Source organism: Oryzias melastigma, linkage group LG3 (genome assembly GCF_002922805.2).
Source record: "Oryzias melastigma strain HK-1 linkage group LG3, ASM292280v2, whole genome shotgun sequence".
Classification (NCBI taxonomy): Eukaryota; Metazoa; Chordata; class Actinopteri; order Beloniformes; family Adrianichthyidae; genus Oryzias; species Oryzias melastigma.
Window position 1 is genome coordinate 30,890,923 of NC_050514.1, and position 25,441 is coordinate 30,916,363.

General features: G+C 38.4%; 1 protein-coding gene across 1 annotated transcript in view; it reads right to left on the reverse strand.

Moving 5' to 3' along the window:
- Positions 1-25,441, reverse strand: part of itfg1 (integrin alpha FG-GAP repeat containing 1) — a 154,858-nt gene that overhangs the window by 92,136 nt on the left and 37,281 nt on the right. The window contains exons 9-10 of the mRNA XM_024295946.2: positions 15,899-15,993; positions 1,298-1,449 (exon numbers count right to left, since the gene is read on the reverse strand). Coding sequence (XP_024151714.1) covers positions 1,298-1,449; positions 15,899-15,993 — 247 coding nt within the window. The remainder of the gene's footprint in view (positions 1-1,297; positions 1,450-15,898; positions 15,994-25,441) is intronic.

Consider the following 25,441-nt stretch of genomic DNA (forward strand, 5'->3'; position numbering starts at 1 on the left):
AGGACTATCGACTGTAGAAACAACTGACAGCTCAACCCCTTAACTCCAAATAAGAAGTACATGTGAGCTCCAAGAAGTCAAAATCCCATAGACTTCTATTGAGAAATAAATGGTTATTACTCAATCATTTTATTTGTCAGAATAATCATTCTTGATCTGATACTTCCTTCTTAACATCTTTTTTCTTATCCTAATTTTTGATATATTTCGTTTTTTTTCGTAACAGCATATAGTGCCCGCTGGGCCCACTTCAAATGGTTGATATAAAACCGCTGTTATGTATTTTCCAAGCGCTGGTAGCTACATGCTAACGTAGATAAGCAGCAACTATTGATGATGATCAAGAGTTAGCAATGTCAGAATTTACTGACACTATTATTCCATAACTTTGTGTTTGGAGGGCTAAATGTAGAGGTGGGGAGAAGTCGTAGGGATAGAATTCAGATTCAGCCTAACTTTGTTACCCATAAATGTAGTTTTTAAATCTAAAACCTTCACACAATAAAATAACTTATAATATGGTCTGGGTGAATACTTGATTCTGATTGGCTACAGGGTGCCCTTTCATGGTGACACCTAAAAAAAGAAGTTCTGGTCAAATAGCCTGAATGTTCTATATCAGATGAGAGTTAATAGTGGATATTTTGTCAATAAAAGTGATCAAAGAAACTGGTTGTGGAGTTTTTTTCTTTGGAACAAACGTTTGCTTCATCATCTGAACTAAAACAAATGGTAAGAGGTGAATTTTCCCCCTGAAATGAGACGGATAGATAGATCGCACTTTCAGAGGATTTGTTTTGGTACGGCCGAGGGAGTGTGCCCTTGGCCTGGGAACGTCTGATTAGAGATGATTGCTTGGATGCAGGCAGACCCTGTTTCTGTGTTTGTTGAATGTCCAGGTACTACCTTTGTGGTGGAATAGTCTCTAATCCAGGTCAATTTTCATGGTTTCCTCCAAGTACGAACCATAACCCACTCCATGCTGGTTTCCATCTTCCCAAGGGAGACTTTGATATGATACACATGAGCAAAAGAGCGCAACCGTGCTTTGTTTCATTTAAAGTGACACTTTAATATACCACATTCCTCATAGTTAGTCCTCATACACCAGTGCGGCAGATCGAGATTTTTTTTGTGAAAAATGATTTAAATGTTAAAAATAACAGAATTAAAGTACTCATTGTTATTTCTTCTGCAGCTTTGTGTCGGACGGTTCACCCTCTCCAATCAATTCTGATAACAGACAGCTCAAATGGCATTATACCTTATGTGTTAGCCAACAGTTCTCTTCTCTTACCTGCCGCTGATGTTCCGAAGGATCGCCAGAGCGTCAGGGAAGCCGTCCAGGTTATAATCCCCGATGTGGAGAACCAGCGGTTGACTGGGTTTTCCTGGCACAAAGCCCCACAGTGTGTCCTTCTGTTTGAAGTCTGACAGGACCGGCACCAACTGTAAAAACACAACCAAATGTGAAAGTCTGAAACAGAAACAAGAAACCAAGAAACAAGCTAAAGAAAATACGGACACACAAGCCACAAAAGGAAATCAATACCAACTAAACCGCAGTGTTTGGTAATGAGTTGTTTGGTGGTTTTTGTGTTGTTAATTAGGGTGATTAATGTAGGGAGAAACCCCAACATTTCCAGCTCCTTTTAATCAACGCTGATGCCCCAACTTTAGTCCTGACTTAAATATAAAATTGTTAAGAATTTAAAAATGCTACTGCCAAACTGAAGAAATGTTCAAATGAAACACTGGCCTTTAAATTTAAATTTCTCCAGCTTTCTCCGATCGTCCGTCCGGTCTTCAGGGTTAACAACAATCAATGATTTCTAATCTTTTAATGCACATTCAGAGAGCGAGGAGAGTATGGTATCGGAGGCCATGTGTGGAAGGCAAGATCATTTGCCTCCACATGCAGCTGAAGTGTTTAGAGAGCTGGTAACTGCTGATCACCTTGATCAAGTGTCAACAGGAAGCTGCAAGCGGAGGAAAACAAGCAGGACCTGGCGTGAAATTTATGCAAGAACCAATCAATAAACTTCAAGAACTCCTCTGTGGAGTCATCAAATAGAAAAAAATGAGGTTTTTGTTTTCATAAAAACCGAATCTTCTCAAACTGTGCAACTTCTGATGAACTAAAAATTTACCAGAACAAAACCTGATGAATCTTCAAACTAAAATTACCCAGCCAACAGTAATTTATTGTTTTCAAATTCATTTCAACCCCCTGAATCATCGGAGATGCTTTTTCTTTTTGAGGCGCAGAGAAAATATATTTCTTTTTCGAATACTAATTTGCAAAAAAATAATGTGCAAGGTCCAATATTTGTGTCCAGAGAGAAAAAAAGTGAAGGTCTGATCAGAACACACAGCAGATGATGTTAAAGTCACAAAACTGAGTTGGTTGTCCGTCATTTGGTATTTTTACACTAATCCATCATGACTGCCAGGAGACCCAAATATTCAGTAAACCTGACACTGTTTTGTAAAAGAAGAGATGCTTTTTTACCAACTTCATTTCTAAATGGTGTAAACCAACAATGGCGCATCCTTAAATGACTAAAATGTTAAAATGTGAAGGAAAACAGGTTTTCATAATTGCACTAAAGTGGTGGTTAAAAACATTAGTGTGTGTGTTTGTTGCTCCTAAAGAGGCACGGAGCCAGATGCTGCAGGTTTTAATGATTCATGAATGTTAAACAGAGAGAGCAGGTGCAGGAGAGTCACCAGAGACACACTCACCAAACAGCCGCTAATAGCTCTTAATACAACCTGCACGTCTGACAAAAACAGACCGCTGCCAAGACACAAGTCCTGATGTCAACTCTGAAAGTTTCCCCAAACGCCTGTGTGTGAGCGGCAGTGACAGGTCCCCCCGTTCCAGCAGTCGCACACTGCGGAGTGCCTGGAGGAATGGCAGGTGGACCAATGGCTGGAGATGGGGTCCATCATGCAAAGTGTCAGTGGCTTCAAGTAGGATTCCATTCAACTAAGATGCTTTGAAATTATACTGATTAATAGATTAACTTTGCTTGAAATGAAAGGAAAAGAATAAATGTAGGTTGAGGTTTGGTGTTTGAGCAGAATATATCCAAACAAATAAAGACATATTTAATAAAAAAAAAAAGAATTTATGTTCCTGAAAATGTTTATACATTTAACCATAACTGTTCCTTAGTTCATCTAACCAACTTTTTTTTTTTTTTTAATCTTTGAATTTTACACCATTTATCAGGTATCAGGCATGGACAACTCCAGGACCTCGAGGGCTTCAGTGTCAGCATGATTTCCAGATATCCTAGCCCTACTCATGACTGATTACCTGGTTCAGGTGTGTCCAGCCAATTAGAACAGGGTATGTTTAAACATACAGGAAAACGGCGCTCAAGGGCTGGTGTTGCCTATCCCAGCTATATATTGACCTGTGTTCAGGCCCGGCCCTGGGCATATGCAACCTAGGCGGATGCCTATGCCGCAGAGATCATGTGTTGCCTAGGGCGCCATGCAGCCCTGAGTTTAAATCTATTATTTTTCCATCCATTTTATCTATTTAATTGAAAACACAGCACAGTTTCCCTTCCGAGTAAGACATCTGTCAAAACACTGAACCCATTTAATTCAGATTGACAAGTTCTTAATTTGATTTAATTTACAATTCAGTACCATTTGATTAAACGTTGGTTTATTTTTCAAACTTCCATTTCAAATCAAAATGTTGTTTGACTATCAAAACAGGATCTGCTTAAGAAGGGATTTAAAATGACCAAAGGTAGATAAATAGCACTTTATTTGTCATTGTTATTGGTAAAATAAGATTTTAAAAGGTGCTCTTTAGTCAGTGCAACATTCATTACGGCATTAAGCAATCACTTGGCTTAATAAAATTCATGACTAAAATAATGCATAAAAAGATCAATTCATCCATTTTCTCTCACTCATCCGGGACTGGGTCATGGGGGCAGCAGTCTAAGCAAAGATGCCCAGACTTCCTTCTTCCCGGCCACTTCCTCCAGCTCCTCTGGGGGGACCCCGAGGTGTTCCCAGGCCAGCCGAAAGACATAGTCTCTCCAGTGTGTCCTGGGTCTTCCCCTGGGCCTCCGCGGAGGCATCGGACCAGATGCCCGAACCACCTCAACTGACTCCTCTCAATATGGAGGAGAAGCAGATCTACTTTGAGCGCCCAGCCAATATACTGAGGAATCTCATTTCAATCACTTGTAGTAAAAAGATGATGGACTTTCTCATTGATAAAATTAAGGATCCTCACAATAAAAACCTCTGTTGATGAAAGTTTTCATTTATTATTTCCTCCTGATCCATCGTGATTTGAATAAAAAAAAAAATAAACACTCAGAATCTCAGTTTTAATCTTAAATCCTGGTATTTGTGTCCTCCATCATTAGAAAAATGCTACATGTGAAAAACAAACACATTCACTCTCGAGTTGTCACATATTGACGTTTGGATAAGGACCCCTCTGAGTCACCTTTTGAGGTTTTGGGTGTCCCCAACTCGTTTTTGGATGTGCTGGCTGTTCGTAAAATCAAGGGTCCACAACCTCCAGGCAGCAAACCGGAGCCCCTCCATAGATAGATAGAAGCTTTATTGTCACTTGCCTTCATACAACGTATTGCAGACTAAGTGAAATTGCGTTTCCTGCGACCGTGGGAGTGAAAAGTTAAAACAACAATATACAATGTTAAAACAATAACATAAAAGTGTTAAATAAGAACCTAAAATACAAGTAAAACGCTGATAAAGGCGAATAAAAGAGGAATAAAAAGTGCAGTGAAGCCGAGCGTACAAGTATCCTAACCTGGCAGCGGACATGGTACCAGGTGTAGTACTGGACCCGAACCAGTACCAGATGTGGTACTGGACGAGAGCCGGATGCAAACCAGTACTAGGTTAGGGTTAGGGTATCGGTACTGGACACATCCCAAGGAACAGTCCTTGTCCGGTACTGCTTCCAATGAGTGGGGGACACACAAAATGTCAAAAAGTGATGCGGAGGTGTTCCTAACCGAACATGTGACGAGTTGAGAGTGAGAATGTGTTGGAAGAACCCCAGAAACACAACTGCCTCAACTTCAAGACAATATAACTGCTGTTTCTTGTAAAAAAAATAAAATAAAATAAAAATAAAACACAAATACACTTGTATTTGATGAATACATTTTATATCTACAAAGTATGGGTGGATCAGACTGGATAAATACATTTTTAAAACCCAGTGCTACCTATTAAATAATTATTAAATGGTATGATTGCAGTTACATGCTTAGTTTTTACTTGAAAGTGCTCAGTGGATTCGTCTTCGACAGACTGAGCTGCATGGAGGTGAAGAATCCAGACACGGGCCAAACATTTTTTCCGCCTGGTTCTGAGTAATATTGAACTTGGAGCTTTAAAGCAGCCAGACTCTCATTAAGCAACCGTTGAGTGATGTTGAGATGCCTTTTAAGAAGCTGAGTGCATGCCAGATGGGCATAAAGCCTGGCAATGATTACTGCCATTCAGAGGAGATGGAAGCATTGGAGATGAGCACATTGCAGCAGAGCGGAGAGAGAGGGAGACCTAGGAGGCAGCTGCCAGTTCATTTGCAGGCAGTGGACACGCCGGCCACGGATACATGCACCGACATGCTGGGGAGGCTAGTACACTCTTCTGTTTACATTCAGGAAGATTAAAATGTAAAAGAAAATGGAGGTGGAAAAGCTTTATCTTATGTCAACATGATTACGACAGATGAAGGGCGACAGAAAGGAGAGAGGAGATGGCGACACTGCTGCGGGTCCTGATCTAAACTGACATCTCATTACAGGGCGACTTCCTCTCAATAGCTGACACGTTTTAATGATCCACACTTCATCTAGTTTCAATTTCAAAGGCAAGAGCTGCAAAAGCTTTACACAAAAATAATTGCTTCCGTCAAGAAACGCTGGTTTGAATTTGGTAAATTTGATCAAAACTTTTGTTGACACTCCAAATATCGGCTGTCGCTGGAATGGAGCGTTTTCCTTCAGCCTGAAGTCCACGATGCAAATGAATTCTCAGGTGAACTCTCTTCACTCTGAAGTCTTCTGGTCCGCGCGCGGCTCTGATATGACATCCTCCCTCAGGGTAAAGTGAGGCCTTTGCTGGCCTGCAGCCTTATCAGCAGACCACTGTGCTGGTGTCGGCCCCGAGGCAATCAGTGCACTGTCTGCCGCTTCTTTTCTAACACTGATTAGAGGAGAGAGAGCGCGGAGAATACCAACTGCCTCCAGTCGATGCTGCAGGAGCGGGAGCTGAGCGTCCATCAGGCATCCAGGTGAGGAGGTGAACATGAAGCACCTGTTGACTGACTGAGGATTGATTTATAACCACGTCTTTTATTTCATAACGATGAACATATATATTTATGCTTTTTAATTAAACAGCGCTACTGCTTCTGACCTTTTGAATCTGCAGTAATAAGTTTCAACAAGTTTGAAAATGTTTTAAAACATTTCCAGAGCTTATTAACCCAATTATAATTGATAATAATTAATTACAAGTTCATTATAAGTATTCTAAGTGGGTTTTACCATTTGGATGAGCAGGCAAAGACTTAAAAACTCATTTTTGAATTGAACTTTATTCATATCACAAAGGATAGATGCATTAGTTATGTCACCACAAAAGGGAAAAGAAGTTTAAGACATTCAAAATATTTGACCAGGTTTGAAGTTAACTTTTTTTTGCTCTTCATCTTTCCAAGCTTTTCTCAAAATCAGATGAGAATTTCTTGTCTCACTAAAAGCTAGGATCCAGAAAAATAAAAAATATCTTGTTAAAATGAGTCAAAGTCATTTTGGTCCAAACTCCTGATGAGAGTAAAACTTTATTTAAGATTAAAAGAATACAAAATACACAATAATTTTGGGCTAAATTCTAAGAATGCTTTTTTTTAAGTTAAATACATTTTGAGAAGTTAAACTGACATGTATCGTCATTGTTTAGGATAGAAAAAAATGATTTATGTTCTAAGAATAAGTTCTAGTTTTAGATTTCATGAGGATTTGTTAAGATCTTGTATTAAGATGGGATTCTTATTTTCTCTAAAATGAATAATTTTCATTTATTACACTAGTTTTTAGTCACTGCAATCAAAATAAACTACAAGTTCATAAAAACAAAAAAAAATACAAGCTTTTTTAGCATATTGTTCCTTTTTTGAGTGCTTGTACTGAACTTTCATGTTTCTAGATTTTGATATATGTAATAAGATTTCTTATTAAGTAAAAAATGACGTGCTGATGGATTGCTTTACTCCTTTCTAGTGATATTCTTCTTAAAAGTACTGTTCTTTTACTTTGTTTAGGGTACCTCTTTTTGCGGTGTACAGATTTTTATCAATCAATCAAACTTTATTTATAAAAGGTGCTTCTCATACTTTGTGCAACCTGAAGCAATTTACATTTAAAAAACAAAAAAATAAAAATACACGGTAAAAACCCAACCAAGCCTTCACTCTAACCCCTCCCCTCCTTTAACACATTCACCCATCACCCCCCACATACAATGAATACTTATGAAAATAACTTCTAAATGAAACTTCTAAAATAAACTTAAGGCTTGGCTCTGCTGTGAGGAAACAGTATTTTGGTAATCTATTCATACCAGGAGCCAGCTCGGTCACAGGAACATCACCACGGTGCCCACCCAGACCAGGACAACAACAGAGGAAACAAAACTGATTATCAATAACATCTATTCCAGCTTGACGGGCCAGACTGAATAGTTTAACGGGCCGCATATGGCCCGCAAAAGCACAATGTCAATTTATATATTAACAATCAGTTTTCTTCACCCCAACAGAGAGCTCCAAATCCCTCAATCCTGACTCTCCGCGGGTCAAACGTCAACATATTAAGTTGAAATTGACTGTTGCTGTGTGCAGGAGTGTGTGTCTTTAAGCATGTTTGGCAGAATGTGTAAATGTGATAATGACGAGATCCCAACGACCCAGGTAATGAAGATGAAGACGATGATGGGATTTGTACTTGCGAGGGGATGTGATACCTTTAATGGCAGTGACAGAGAGGATCCTGCATACAAATGGCTTTTTATCTCCCCGCGTGGAAACACAGAGTACAGACTGCTTATAGCAGGGGGCTCTGCAAGCAAACACGTGCACATTTGCATGAGCATTACCTAACAAAATGTGATGGGAATCAAAGGGGGCAAAAACAGACCCAAAAAAAGACAGATGATGACTAAAAAGAGAAAAAAAAAAAAAGGTACGGCATGTTCAGACACCCGTAGATTCAACGTGGCGGAAGGGGCTCCCGCTTCATTAGGCCAAGAAATTAAAATGTGGGCAGCCTGCAGTGGGAGTGGGTGGTGGGGATGTGAGGCAGTTCGATATGAAAACACGGCTGTCCTCATCAAAACGGGTAACACAAATAAAACAGAATTTATAAAGATAATGGCTTTAAACCTGCAGCAATAAAAACATTGCAGAGCTTATCACAATAAATCAGGCAATTAAGCAAAAAGCTGGTAATGAGAAACACTGCAGAAGAACAAACAGAGAAACCACAAAATGACACATTATTAATTTATGACAAATGCTTAAACAAAGTGCAGATAGAGTTTATTAAAAAGAAATACCAACAGCCTGTAGAATCTCTAGAACCACCTTTTAGCAGCGACCATTAACTGTTCATGAGAACTGGACTGAGACCCCTCCCCCCTCGTGGCCTGAACAGGAAGTACCTGCTGGCCAAAATCTCATCGACTTCTATAGAGACATGAACATCTATCAGTCGTTTATTTGTCAGAATAACCATTTTTGTACTGCTAACCTTTTTTTTTCAGGTCAACAGGGATGTAACAGCAGAGTTTGCTATGCTGGCCTGCCAGCGGTTGGGTACCTACTAGACCAGAGGTCTGCAACCTGCGGCTCCAGATCCACATGTGGCTCTTTAATCTCTCCATGGTTGGCCAAACATAAAATAAGTCAGAGAGACTGCTGACCCAGTCATGTCGACCGTCTGAGTCAACAGCGCCCTGATAATGGCTGCTCAACCACAACTACGTAAAGAAAACAAATAAACAAAGCCAGTAAACAAAGACTAGTGTGAATGCATCATCAGACCAACTCAAACCAATCATATCAATTTGGAGTTCAAACCTTATCGTAGTGTGAAAAAATGGGGACTTCAAGTGGTTGGTGCCAGAAATAAGTTGTTTTCTTTCGGTGATGTCACATTCACTCACTCCTGTTCTCATATACAGTCGATGGCATCAACACCGTTTTAATTTTAGATTGTTGTTGTTTTTTTTAATGAAAGGAATCCACATTGGTCCTAAAATCTAATGTGGGCTTCAGGCTGGTCATTCTGTTGCAGCTCTACTGCTATGTGACCCAGTTTCAGCCAAGCTTCATCTGCAAGACAGATGACCTTAAAGATGACTGGAATAATGCAGAGGAGTTCAGCTGGGTAACTGCAGGAGGCCCAGGTCCTGCGGCTGCAAATAACCGGTAATTATTACCCTAACACTCCAACAAAACATACGAGGCGTTTCCTGATGTTGCCTTTTAAAAAAAGAAATCTGAATGAATGAATTCTACTTATCCTCTTCAAGATTAATTTCTACATTTTTTGAAATTATCTAAAAAATATACCGTCCCAATACAGAGGTAGCAATAAAAATGCAAAGATTGCAGGACAATATAAAAACATGAAAATAAAATCTAAAAGATCAGATTCTAGCCTTGAAAAATAATTACTTAGTTTAACAAATATCATATAAATAAGTGTAATGTGCATTAATGTTTATTTAGCCGATTTGAACCTTCCAGTTTACTCAGATGATGCATCATTGAATGGTAACATCCACTTCTAATAAATTCATTTTCCTTAAATTTGCAGTGATCTTACATTGGATCATACTTCCTCTCTGGAAAAAGCAGTATGGATCAGAGCCAGAGCTGGAGTGTGACCATATGTCTTTCCATCAGCTGGGCAGGGTGAGGATTCTGCTTCCTGCTGTTAGTGTCACCTTTTTGACCTCTGACACAGTGGACGGCGGCGAGGACGAGGAGGAGGCCGTCTGGCTCACACTGGCTGTCCTTGCTCCGTCTGGGTGTCCGATTTTCTCTTTATGAGGGCTGGTTTATGGGTTTTCAACATCTTTTGTTGTTTTGGTGAAAGTGCATTTATTTTTAAATTGCCAACAAAATATGAACTGGTTTACAGAGTCGGCAGGAGTCTGGAATGATTTTTCATTATGATATTGCTATAAGTGTTTCAAATATTTGTGTCTATTTTACTCTCCTTTTATAATCTTAGAAACAACTCAAACATTATTTCCTATTTAGGTACATTAAAAAATAAAGATCTGCTTTGCTTGATTTAAAAAAGTCTTTGTGTTTATAGATTAAATCAAAAGCGTTCATAAAAAGTACATTTATTGAAAATATTTGTCTTGTTTTTAAAACCTATTTAGACCCACTCTAATGAAAATCATATTTTGGGTGCTTTTAACATGCTCTTCTGGCATTTTTCTCATGATGGGGACACATATAAGGAAAGTTAAGCTTAAAATTGCTTTTTGAGTATTTATTTTTTCAAATTGTGTGAATCAGGAGCAGATTAAAAAAAATGGCATTTGAAAAAGATTTTATTTATGAATTAGAAAATACTCTGGGTGGGGCACAAGCTCCCTGCTCCGCCCCATTCAGATGCATCCACTTGTAGACGAATAGATCCGTGCACGTCTTTGTTTTCCCTGTCTAGTCGTTATCTGGCTCTAAACTGTACAGTTTGATAGCTCTGATATGGCTCACCATTTTTGTTGCACCGGTAGTGTGACAGTTAAGTGTTTTTTTTTTTATTTTTGTTTTAATTTTTATTTTAATTAAATTACATTTTATTTTGATTTAATTTATTTTTTATTTTTATGTTTGTATTTTATTTTATTTTAATTTAATTTAATTCAATTCACCTCAGCCTAAAGTAATTATCACGAGAAAATAAATAAAACAATAAAGTAGAAATAAAATACAATTAAAATGAACAGTATAACAACAATTAAAAGGTTAATCATGAGTACAATCTGGTCTAGAGTGGCATATGCATATTTCTTTTGATAATTCAGAATGATTTGCTTTCTGAGTTTTGAGGACTCTAAGCTAGTGGCAGCTACAACATGTAAACAGAAAACTCTCAGTAAAGGGACTGTGGGTCAGGTTGCTCCACCCCAACAGTCCCGCCCACAACTCACAGGTGAATTTCGATAAAATCCTGCAGAAACCATGTCCTCAAAAACAACAGAGGTTTTTTTGTTTTGGTTAAAAATGTCATAATCCTAATAAAAAGACAACTGGAAAACCACTGATTATGGATCAAAAGATAATCCTAGTGAGACTTAATCATATCTGGCTTATTTACAATTCGTTTCCATGTAAGTTATGAATTATTACAGTATTACTCGTCGGATGGTTAATCGTAGAGTCGAACAAACTTCACTTAAAAGATTCGGGCCCGAGTTGAACTAGAAACATAGAAGACTGACATGTGGTTTGAAACATTCCAGGTGTGCATTAGGAGTTACACCAGGCGTGTTCAAGACTTAAAGAACAAAATGAATCAGATGAAGTGTGCGTGCAGTGTTTGTGGTCAGTTCGTGGCCACATGGACGTGGAAGCCAGGAAAGCTTCTGCAGACGTCTCAGAACCGTCAGCCGAGTCCCTGACGTTCCAGCATGGGAGGAAATAAATGAAGTGCTTTTTGGAGAGAAACAATGTTCACACACACCAGCTATTTCTCAGCAGGATTTCCATGCACACCCACAGGCAGCTCATCATGCCTCAGCCTGAACATGTAAAACTCAATTTTCTCAGACTGTTCCACCTTTCTCCATGCTGCTCTCCGCTGATACGATGGTTCAGTCAAAGTGATAATAAAGAGACAAAGGCCATGTTCGCTCTCTTTTCTCTTCAGCTAATTTTCTTCAACATCCTGTTCCTTTTCTGACTTCTTATTTATCTTTCTTATATTGTTTTTATTAAGTATTTTTAATTAATATAAGCAGCAGGAGGTCCAGGAATACCAATATAAAGTGGCTGGCTTGTTCTATATGTGGTAACATCAGACATGACCAGCCTGTTGCATCTAAATAGATCTGATGCTATTTGGTTTTAGGTCTAAATTTACATTTAAATTGTGACAAAAACAAGTTTGTGGTAAAAGCTAAGACAACTATGTTGGTGTTTGTTGCAGTAGCAGCAGTAGTACTTACTATGACTGCGATTGTAGGTGGCAGTTTGTAGACAAAAAAATGGGCAAACCTGTACAGTTCATGCAGGTGACCCACAGGAAATATTAAAGTTGTGGACCATTCGGTGAATCCGTAGAGCAAAAATGAAATCGATTAAGTCATATCCGGTTTTTAGAAAAATTAAAGAGAACTAATGAGCATCAAGTCCAAATTACCTTTAACATCCAGCGCACTATATGGTTTTTTAGTAGTTAGTGATGGAGGGGGGATTTGGACGTAACCTCAGAGTGCAGATCTTGAGTTTGGGGATCTCCTGGATCCTGACATCATCAGTGACGGTTCCCACAACAACATCCATTTTATTATCATGAACATTTTACGAATCAGACGGGAGACTGAGAAAGGAGGCCTGTTGGCCGTCCTCATGAACAACCTCTTCAGAATCACCTTGTTGAAAGGAGCATTGGTACGGAGAGACAAGAACCTGTATAGATGTCCTGGCTCTTTGGCTCCTTCCTGTGCATCCAGCGGTCCTTGTTGTGCCTGATGTCTACGGCCATCTTGGATTCGGAGTTCATCTCTTTACTTGAAACTTCCTTAGCCTTACAAATAATTCCCAACAATCTTTCATCAATCCCACAATCTATTTGACGTCCCTTGAGGTGGCCGTACGAACCTCAAGAGAACTGAAAGACACACCTGGACTCCCCTTAAGATGCGACTTCCACAGGCCAACCCCAAAACTCAGACGGCTCAAGCCCTGTTTGGGTGAACGTGACTAAGATCAAAGCGCTTCCTTTACTACAAGATCAGGAAGGTAAGAATTCTCTGCAGGACAACGGACAGTCTGTTAAAGATTTACTTTCTTCTTTCATATTGGGCTGGTAATCATTAATCAGCTCAACACCAACAATCTTGGATATTATAAACAAACCTTTAGTCTCAGCATCTTCACAAACTGTAATAAATATGTACTAGTTTGTGTGATGATTACAGGAGAACCTCCTCTCTGAGCGCCACTTCTGGGAAATGTTTCTTTTCCAAAACCTTTGGCTCTTTCAAATGCAATTTTTTATAATCTGACCACGTTTATCTTGTTTGCATTTATCTTTTTTAAATAGATACTCTCATTATCTAGGACCTGCGGTTGTTAAGAGCTGGCAAAAGATCTGAAGAGTTGATACATTCATAAACAAGGCTCTTGACCTGCAGTTTAAGTTGTCAGGTACAAAATTATTTTTTTTAAGGAGCTGGAAGCAATTAAAGAGCCAAAAACAAATGCAACAATTAAGGTTTTTAAACTAAAACTCTCAAAAACACCAAGTATACAAAGAGGGCATGTTTTAACAAGTGTTTTTGCTGCTGAGTTTGCAAGTGATCCTTTTTAACTTAAAATAGAGAAAAATAGTTCAATTCCCTCTGGGTGTTCCAGCGTTTGCATACAAGCGTGGCAGCTTAAAGGGAGAAAACCTCTCCTCCTTGTTCCGCCCACACTTCCTTATTTGCCTGTCTTCCTTAGACGGTAATGACTATCTGTCAGGCACACAACAACAAAGAACACAACATGTGTTTACTTCATCCATCAGTGTTGATAAGTCTGCCTCACGTCCCTTTTCTTCAGCCCTCCGTTCACTTCTTCTTTCATTCACTCGTTTATGTTGTTGACAGGAAAACAACAGAAGGCATGTCCACAGAGAGAGCCCGTCTCTGCATGTGTGTCTTCTGTGTGCACGTGTGGGGAGCTGGACATGCAGATAAGCCAGGAAAATTTGGGATTTTTTTTTTTGGAAGAAAAAATTAGCCTCTCCTGCCAGCTGTCAGATGCAAGTAAAAGACAGATCGCACATGATGTAATGTGGGGCACAGATTTGATGGTTTCATGATTATGAAAGGCACAGCAACAGTGTGTGAGCACGCACATGCAATGTGTGTGCATTTCTGCCTGTGCGCATCTGTCACATCTTGCAGGACTCGGAGAATTAGCTGACATGAGCTGGATCTGCCGTCATGCGTTTGGAAGCAGCTCCTGTCAGGAGCCACGCCTCCCTCCTCCAGCACCACTAATTGTTGGTTTTTTTAGCACAACAATACCAGGAGAGATGGATTTTAATGTATTATTTCGTGAATTCAAACATCTCTTAATAGCTTCCCGCCTTCAGGTTTAGCAAAGACAAAAGAATTCCATTGAACACAGTCAAAGGTCAAGATGAGAGATGAGAAAGAAGCAGAGAAATCGTGTCTCTGTTGTCAAAAGAGAATTTGTAATTAAAGTCACGATGAGTGTTGAATGGCCTGCAGTCGCTAACAGCCCCCGACGTCCCCCTTTGACCCGCCCTGACTGACTGAGAAGTTCCTACATGACCCTCATCCCCCCTCTGCCCTGACACCCTGGTCAAAGATCATTGTGACAAATTCATAAAAAAAAAAAAAAAAAACACTTTTCTTTAGGTTTTATCTCCATAGCAACCTTTTCATTTTTTGGTCACCTGGAGGTAAAAAAAATATATATAATAAATGTGATTAACAGGAAAGTATCATTATGTGCGAGCTCACCACGCACAACCAACATAGAACCAACATTTCTTCCCATGATGCTTTAAAAGTTAGGAGGCGATAGATCAAAATCAATAGGAGCAGTAAATTTCCACTCTAATCCTTAACCACTAAACTATATAGTGTGGGGTTTTAAAGCAACTGGGACACCATGCTCGCTACTATTTCCTTGGGTTTTTTAAACCCCCTGATATAAATAACATCACAGATTTCATGAATCAATACAAACGTTTTACAATGTCTATTTGTGACTCCACATTACTAATATATAGTAATTTTATGTCTGTCCAAAGCTGCTTTTCTCCGCGACAGAGCTGATTCACATTGATCGCATAAAGCACAAGCCGCGGTCAAGCGCAAACACTGGACTTTAGCTAAAGCTCTTTTGTAAAAATCTTAACAGTTTTACAAATATGACACATTTTAGGATAATCCTGAACACTAAAAAAATTTTTGAATCTTGTAAAATTTCTGTTTCCGGCTAATGGTTTTAGCCACCATCTTGCCTGCAATCAGGTCCTCTTGCAGAAGAGATGGCAGCCTCCTATTGAGGTCAAAGGTAAAAAAAAAAAAAAACTTCAGTTATTGGTGTATTAGACTTAAGATGGCAGCATGGGTCGGAAATTTTGAAAAGATCGCTCAAAAAAAAAAAAGTTTTCTGTTCTCGTATTTTGGGAAATGTGAAAATCTGCAAATTTCCAACTTTGCTCAAAATGGCCCCCGTGTCATAGGTCCTGTGGCCATCCCATAAAATTTTTGAAAATTCCTTTGGATATCCCCAACACATGTGCTTAGGTTTTGTTACTTGGTTCTGAAATATTGAGCCTTTGAGTATGTCACGACAGTGACATTTTTCTCAAAAACAAAGAATTGCGAAAACACTTTGGTCCTTGCGGTAAAGAACTTCTGCAAGCCAGAAGTCTTGACAGTGCAGGTGATTTGCAAATACATTTGATTATTACATAAATAATCGAATTTTACAGTTGTCAGTCACGCCAAACTCAAAGAAAAGTATCAGAAATATCTTAGAGTCAAAAGTCTTTCGTAGACTTGAGCAGAATAAAGATAAAATACAACATGTAAAAATTACCTCTTTTGAGGCCGACTTGGAAAGGTAGATGGTACTCTGCTGACAGCTTTCATCTAAACAGGCAGGAAGGAGGTGGTCCTGGTAGCCATCGCCATCTGCCAGAGAGAGACAACGCATCACATCAAGAAGCAGCCATGTTGAAACCAAAGGAAGAGAGATGCTTTGTTTTCTCAAACTGTGCTATTTTAATATTTCCACTCCATCTCAGCATCTCAGACTTGTTTCTGGAGATGGCTTTGAATGCAGCACCATTTCTAGCAACAAAGAAATCTCATCTTTTTTTTTTTCTCCGTGTGTGTATGTGTTGGATCAGAGGAACACCTGCTTGTTTTCCACAAACACAAATCCACGCCGTACCGGCTTCTTTCATGTCTTTAAACTCGCTCGTGTGACAATTTTTCAATGCTTATAACTCTTAAATTATTTTCAATAACATTTTCCAAGCAGAATCCATTTAAACCAAAGCAGAGATCAAAAACAGCAGTTCATCAAACACACAAAACTTCAATGGAACACAATTAAAACCGAAAACAATTCCCCATGTGATAAATCCAGACTTCTGCACTACTTTGAGTCAGTTATGCACCACTGGTTTTCAGGTAATGAACCAGCAGGCAATGAAAGAAATCTGTCACCTTGGATTAGGATTATCTGAACACACTGCAGTATCTGTACGAACACAAAAAGGATTACATATTTCTACTAACAAAAACACAAAAAGAGTCCTATGTAGTGTGTGTCCCTTCAAAAGAAGTTTAAGAAATGGGTTTTTGACCAAAGTCTTCTAGGATTATTGATTTTTCTTCTTCTTCAAAAACTTCCAGTTTCTTGATCATATTTCACAAATTTTAAGCTTTTTCAAGGTAAGTTACGGTTTAATATGTTTTAGCATAAGACGATGGAGACAAGCTTTTGAGACTGCAATTAAAAGTTTTAGTAGATATTATACTTTTGCTCATGTATTAGTCATGAATTTGTATTGCATTATTTTTTTTTTATAAGATCCACCACTAAGATCAAGGTTTTTCTTAGAGAAGAAAAAAAAGTGTTGACTATATTATAAATTAGAGCTGTCAGGCGATTAAATTTTTTAATCGCGATTAATCGCATTGTCCAGAGTTAACTCGCGATTAATCGCAAATTAGTATGTCGGCTTCTTTTTAGAAAAAAAATGTGTGCTTCATGGAATTTAGCAGTTCTACATTAATTATGAAAACAAGAATGGGAAAAATTAATAGTTTTCATCAGAAATACTTTATTTTGTAACATTATATTGAGATAAACTTTCTTAACAATAAAAGGCTGTAACATAAAATGCCTAACAAAAGCCCAAGTCCAAGTGAAGGGCATTTTAAATTCAAAACTTCAATCAACGTTCAGTAAAATAAAATAAAAAACATCAAAAATAACATTTCCATAACACTTTCGTGTTCATTTTTTGTCAGGACCAAATCTTTTCCTCCTCTGTTGAACTACAGTAATAAATGAAATAGAGATTTATCATTTCCAATGAACTTTTGTTTTTTAAAACATTAAAGACTGAGAAAAGCGGGATACTCTGTGGATAGTTTGACAGTCTGTTACTGCCGCCGCGTTCTCTGGCTGCAGCTCGATGCAGCGACGTGTCCAGCGGAGCTCACGCCATGAATATGCCGGCAGACAGACCGCTATGCTGGGGCTGGATCACGCTTAAACCTCCAGAACATTTAAAACGTCCCCCGGTGAGCTTGCTGTCCGGAACGTCCGCAGCTCTCGGGACGCGAGCCGGTACCACCAGACGTGGTACTGGACGCGAACCGGAGCCGGGTTAGGGTGCAGGAGCTCTCCAGGTCCTAGCGCCGGCCGGTTTTAGCTAGCAGCTCGGTGTTTGGAGAGCCGCCCGTGATCTAGTGAGAGCAGCCGGTGAGTTAAAGGGGGGACGCCCGCGCGCGCGGTATGGAAAGGCACGTATGAGAAAATCAGTGATTAATGCGTCAAAAAAATTGTCGGCGTCAAGCACACGTCAGATTAATGTGTTTTTAACGCGACAAATCTGACAGCCCTATTATAAATAAAAAAAGTATGTGTGTAGTAGCTCAGTCCGATGTTTGAACTATCGTCGTGGTTGTGTTTGCCTGATGTCCTGGAATGGTCGACATGTTTTGCAGGTCAAAGGGTAACACAACAGGACAGTTGGAGGCTGAATTTGAAAAATGCAGAAAAAAAGGGGCGGGCTGAGCGGGGGAGGTGTGGTTTGGATCTGTGATTGACAGTGAGGTTAGCTTGAGGTAACAGAGTAACTCTACATATTCAATATGGAGAGTGATACCGAGCAAAGTGATGCCACCATCTCCACAGATCTTTTTGCGGACTATAATTTAAGAAATTAAACAAGTTTATTTAAAATAGTGAAAGATGAGGTAACCTACAGCACTTCTGAAGCCCCATTTATGGAGGTCAACACCCAAAAAAAGTTGATTTAGTGTTTGGTTACCCTTTAAACATAGTTTTCTTCATGACAAAATATTCTCAGCTCTTTCCACTGTTGCAAGTTGTGTATTTATTTTTTTTAGTGACGATCCAACATTTGCAGAGACAATTTATTTCACCTTATGTCAACGGTCGAAAACCATTTGTCCTTCAGACAACAACAACAGTGGGCTGAACTTTATGCAACTAAAATGTGAAATTTATTCTTGTTCACTTGTTTGTTTGTACATATATTTAATTTACACTTGACTATGGCTTCTGCTGGTGTTCTGCATGCGACGTGTCAATCTGCTCACCTGGCAGGTGGAGCTAATGATCTTGATCAGCACCTACCAGGTATTTAAGCCAAAGGAGGGTATCAACCAGGAGGCAGGTAGAGCAGGAGGATGAGGAGCAGGAGGTCTTTGAGTTTGAGTTGTGCTGGTTTGTTTGGTTCTTTATTTTCTCAGCAGTCTTACATGGCTGGGTTTTAGTTATTTTAGTTTGGTGTTGGACCTTAACTGTCTTTATACTTTGATAAGCTGTCTTAGCGGTCTTTATACTTGATACTTTGACTCTAAAGATGTATTTCACCTTCCCCTTCAATAAGAACGTGAGAGCATCTTTAGAATAGAAATGTTTTTTTAATCTGACGTGGGTGAAGAGGAATAGAGAGACAAATGTAGCAGAATTACAAGAATGCCAGTCTTGTTTCTCTCCTCTAAAGCTTCCTAATATTGTTAAAAACACTCAGGATCCGCCTCTGTGATTCTGCTATGTTGCCCTTGAAGATCGTCTGCTTCGGCTCGTCTTCCTGCCTTTCATTCTCACTTTCCTTCACTTTACTCCCTTCAGATTTGTCGCCGTTCGCTGTGCTTTTCCCCCCTCCCCTCCACGTTTTCTCTCATTCTCCCTCCCTCCTTCCTTGCATCGCTCTCTCCCGCTGACAATGCATGCCGCGATAGATATTGGCTGAGAGAGTCATGGAGGGAAGTTGCAGCAATGGAGTGAAGATGGAGGAGGTGGGGAGGAACGAGGAGGTATAAACAAAGGATAAAAGGAAGAGAGCCAGAAACGATGGTAAAGACAAAAAGAATGGAAAAATGTGAAAATAAGGGTCGGATAGGATTTTTGATTCTAGTGTTGTGTCTTTTGTTTCATTTTGAGCAGCAGAAAAAAATAAATTCTGTATTTGTATGGAATAAATGTGATATTTAAGTAAAGATCAGTTTAAAACAAACAAGAATGTACCAATAATTTTCTTTAAAGATGAACTACTGGGTCAGAAAAGTCTGAGCTGAAGGTTCATTCTATTCCAGGTAAGGAACAACTCCACCAAATTTTGAATAAACAAACTAATTACTGATGTTTCTTTTATGCTGTGGCTTAAATCCATACTGAACAGGATTCATTTATGCAGGTTTAAATGTAAAAATTACAAATATGGATGAGCAGAACTTAAGATCTGTCTGGTTTCTGTCAAAATCATTTCTTCTGATGTTTTTTTAATAAACTGAAAAAAAAACCATTTGTATCAAACAAGTCCTTGTTATGCTGTTACGAATTGTTTTCCTTTTTGAGGCGGATTCCTACACTTTAAGAAACAAGACACTTGATGCTTGCAACGAATTTCCATCACATCATCCAACTGAGCACTATTAGACGACTGTAGCATCAGAAATAACAGGTTGGTTAACAGTTTTAAAAAGGTAACTGTCTACAGAAATGAGAAAGACGAATAACTGATTTGATACCAATAAATGGTAGTTAAGTAAGCACTCTTTTAGAAGAAAGATGAGAAAATGTCCAGCTTCCTTTAGGGTCACCTGTCCTTGAGCGCTTCAGGTAAGTATTGGAAAAGCTCTAAAGAAAACATAATACCAGCTTTAGCTCATATTGAACGATGGAGAACAGATGACTGACATGGTGATAAACTACAAACACATCTAGAGACGAAGGATGTGTTTCACAGAGTAGGAAACAACTTTTACTCTCTTCTCTTTTTGATGAGGCCCAGTGTAAATACAAAAAACACATTAACAGTATAAACATTGACAAATAGCTTTACATTACATACAGTATATTGTAAATGTGCTATAGGAATCAGTGTTGATCCGTAAATATTTGCAATATTTTTAGTCACATAATGAAACATTTGTCATGTTTAGATTAGACAGTAACTTTAATTTACAGTAACGATATAAAAACATTTTAAAAGTTTGTTGCAGCTTAGTGCTGTCACACCAAAAATACTTTGACGAAGAAATTCCTAAACTTTGTGAAAAAAGAAACTTTTATGCAAGACACTGACTAGTACGAGTCACAGATTTGTCCATGACTCAACACAGTTTGGTGTAGGATTGTACATTTGAGATCTGGATTAGTGAGAAGAAATCTGAAGAAATTACATTTTGATAAGATTTATCAAATGACGGATTTAATAAGCAAAAATGTTGAAAACAACTTAAGTAAAAACATTTACTTTTGAACTTGAAAATGTAAACATAAAAAAAATAAATTAATAAATAAATAAAGCAGGAAAAAAAACAAAAAGGAACTCAATTAATTTTCATCATGATGTTTTCGTCATTAATAAAAACAGTTTCTTTTGGTCAAAAGTGATTATTTTGTTTTAAGTTTAATAAGTTAATAAGAAAAATAAGTTTTCTCGGCTTGCCAACAAAAGAAAAGAAAAGAAAACATAACATAGCACAACATAAAGCAAAAAGTAACAATTTAACTTAACGTAACATAAAATACGACACAGCGCATCGCTTTAGTACGAAACATAACAAAAAATGTAACATAACATAGCGCATCGTAACATAGCGCAATGTAGCATAACGCAATTTAATGTAGTGTAACATAAAATAAAATATAACTAAACAAAGCACAATGTAACATAGAAAAAAAGCAACATCGCGCAATGTAGCGTAGCACAATGTAACATAGCGTAACATAAAATAAAATATAACATAGTGAAATGTAACATACCATAAAAAAAACATAACGTAACGTAGTGTAGCTCAACGTAACATGAATAAAATATAACGTACCATAATGTAAGATAACATAAAAAAATATGACATAACTTAGTGTTGCGCAACGTAACAGAAAAAACCTAGTGCAATGTAACATAACAAAATAAAATAAAATAAGATCAAATTAAATAAGATAAAATGTAATATAATGAAATAACAGCTGCCAAGTTTGACTCCGTGGATTTTCCAGGTTAAAACCAGTTGTATTTTTGCACCTGTTGTAAACTCCTGCAGAAGTCTGAGCAAAGCAAAGTAAGAAAGCGGTTTAGTTAACGAGACAGGAGCGGACAGATTATAAAAATCACATGAAAAAAAAAGACAAATGCAGGTAAAAAAATACTGTGAACTGTGTTTGAGCAGAGAGTGAAGCAGACAGAAGAGCGGCTGAATTAACATGATACAATAAGACGAGTAGAGAAGGAGCGCCTGAGGGGAGAGCAGAGACGGGTTAGGCTGTTAACACGCCGCCTCACCTGCGCGCATGCAAACACACACGGATAGACACGCACAGCATGAAGACACCTTTTTCGATTTTAAGTAACACTTGAAACACACTCCCATCTCGCCGTCTCAAAAACCAGCCAATCACAGCGGGCTTCAGATGGCAGCGAAGCCGTACTGCATTCTACCTGCACTGATGTAAGATGACACGCTTGGTTGTGGGACTTCACTGTGCTTTACCTAATGATGAATTATGCATCGACCGCTGTCACTTTGAAAAATGCAATTACCTCAGTGACAAGGCAGATGGTGGTGTTTTGTCTGGCATATGCTGCGCATCTATTAAGTGTGTAGTCCTGAAAACACAACTGCAGGTAGCAAGCGCACAAATGCGGGTGCAGAGACATTCCCTCAGAAATTCATGAGCGTCCTGAAAACATGCAAGCATGCTTCAACATCAGCCTTCCTGCATTTGTGGAGGGAAAAGTCGGATTCCAGAGAAAACTTCCACTTAATTATGAATACAAACATGTCCTCCTCAAGGGCTTGCCTCAGAACTCAATCTGTGCGTTAAGAGCAGTCGCACTCTGATTGGCTGAAGAAGTTCACACATGAAACATTTCTTTTATTTTCAAAGAATGCTCAGATTTATTATTACTTTTTTAATGTTCCTGTTGGATGTTGGACAAAAAAGGATGAGACTTTAGAATAAATAGCAACTGAAGCCCTGATTCTGGCAATAAAAAATGTCGGCTATGATGTAATAAAATTGTGTTTTAATCACAAATCAACAAGAAAATAAGCACTTTGTTGTACAAAATATAAAAGCTGTAAACTTTTTAGGGCATTAAAAGCTGAGTAAAAGCCACAATTCCATTGATTTAAAGATTATAAAACAATTACTAAAATATTTAAAAATGTTCTGCTGCGACTTCCAAAATGAGAGTTTTTAAGGTTGCGGGGAAAAAAATCTACTTTTAGATGCATCGATAAGGATCCATAAACGATTCTGAATCGTTTTATGAGTTTTAAATAATCAAAAAAATGTATACGACTAAAAGTAAAAGAAACAAGCAAAACCAAAAGCAAAGCATTTTTCACTGACATTTTTGAGGAGCACACAAACATGGCCGATCCCCCAGATCCCGTGATCCCACCGGGCTAGACTTCGCTTAAAACGACCATTTGGAAGCGTTTTGGCTGAACACCTGTTTGAGCTGGAATTTATTAAAGACGGGACACAACTGGAAGATATTCTGCATCTATAATGAAAGTTTTTGTTGATCACCATTAGCTCTGTGGAGAAATTGAGTGTTGGTGGAGCTGGGGGCGGTGCTGGCAGAGCAGACTCTTCCTGGAGGAGGCGGTTCACATCATGCTGACATCAGCACGATACGACCTGCTCGTTTTCGTAGGTATGGGAGGGGCTGCTGCAGACAGCACAGGTTTTTACTCCTAAATGCATGAATGGATCAAAATGTCGCTTTGGGGTTCTTTATAAGAGAGGAATGATCAGTAGAATACACTTAAAGCCTCAAAAAGTAGAATTTAACCTTTTAAGGTTGTTGAGTTCAGGGATTTTTTTTCACCCTTTAGATGCTGTGAAATTTTTTAATTATCAATAAAAATATTTTTCATGTCAGAATTTTTATGATCTCCATAAAAGTTAAACAAGAGACCTGATCTTTTCTTAGACATGCACTTTGGTGGAGAAAAGTAAGTCATATTGGTCTACTGTCTACTAAGGTTATGTTAATGCTTATGTTAATGGTAATATTTTTAAATATCTAAAATCTATAGGTTTTACAGAAAACAATGTATAGAATTTTGTAAAGGAAGAAAAGCAGAGGAAAAGTCTGGGTAGAAAAGGGAAAATACTGAGTGTGATGGACATAATTCCCACTTCAGATCCCACAGGGATGCAGTAGCACTCGCCGCTCTTCTGTTTTTGCTCCTTTTTCTTATCGTTCCTGTCATCTTCTTCTCATCCCTCTTCAGATCTCTTGCTTTGGTGCTTCTTGTTTTTATCCTCCCTTTTCATCTCACTCCATGTCACCTTTGAAATGTGCCATTTACTGTCCCTCAACCGGTGATTTACATTGTTTTAACTCTCTTTTGCCGTCCTTTATCCATGCCTCTTTTTTAGCTGAATCCATGGTGTGGGCTTTAATTAGCTCTGTGGGAAGCTGTGGGAGAAGCTGAAAATATGCTAAGATGGCCACATACAGGGATAAAAACGCTTCAGGGTATTATCTGAGCGAGAAAAAAGTCATTTAGTTCACTGGACAATATAGATGAGGATTATTAGAGTAAATGTGAGTGGAGACAAAAGGGAAGACATTGACAAATGAACAAATCTAGACGTATTTATTTGTCATCGGCTGAGTTAAGGAGCAATCACACAACACTAAGTTCTTTTAAATGTAATTACTGAAAAAGAAAGAGACTTCACGCCCATTTTTTAACACGAACCAGATTTTTCTTTCTTTGACATCTTTTAGGGGTGTTATGGATCCAACAACTCACAGTTCGGACCGTGTAATGGTTTAAGTGTCACGATTCGGATCATTTTTTAGGGTCAGAAAAACAAGAGGATAAAAGCCTAAAATTTCTTTTTTGAAAAGCTTTAAAACATGTGTTTGAGAAAACATACCGTATATAAAGTACTTCAAAGCATAAATCTACACTCACACATCCTTGAACATAAACAAAAATGTTAAAGCATGTAGTTTTTGATTATATTTACATGTCTGGAGACTAAATCTACAAAAACTGAGAGGAAAGAATGCTGAGCAATTTTCCCTTGTCCCACCAACACCCCAAAATCAAATCTTAAATGACAAAGTTTAAATTAAACTTTCATTATTTTTGGGGATTAATTGCAGTATTGAGACTAACTGTGGGAACATTTAACATGACAATTTTTTTAATAAAAAAAAATTGTCATGGGGAAAAAAAACGTTTAAAAAAAACGCTCCCAGTAATATTTAAAGATGATTTTGACCTTTTTAACCAAAATCCCACAACGTAAATGTCTTAAAAAGTCATTTTTCATGTTGATCTGAAGCCTCTGTTTCCAAAATCTCCTCTGAGGGGGCGTGGCTTTTCAAGCTGAGCGGAGCAGTCCCACCCCTGATCCCCCCCGTCTGATTATGATAGCTCTGGGTCTTGCTAGTGTAAATCTTCACCTCTGCTACATAAAAACATCCATCAATCTGGGCAACATCCAGCCGTATGGTTCTGATCCGGATGTCAGCTGGGACGAGGAAGTGAAGATCTTCATGGATAGAACGTCCTCCAAAATCCTGATTCTTTCGCCTTCCAGTTCACCAAAGACTCTTTTAGCTAATTCTCCAATGTTTATTGACGTGATCAATACATTCAATCATTGGTTTCTCAGAGTTCTTCATAAAATAATGAAAGCTAACATCAAAATGCTCTTTCATTGATTTACAATCCTTTCCAACTGCGGTCAAATGAGCCGCCGTTCACATTTCCGTGGTCACATCAAGAAGCTCCGTGGAGTCTGGTGGAGATTTTCCAGAGTTCTCAGTCCTGCTACCGTAAGTATTGGTATTGTATGAAAAATGCCACACATACATGTCAAAAATTT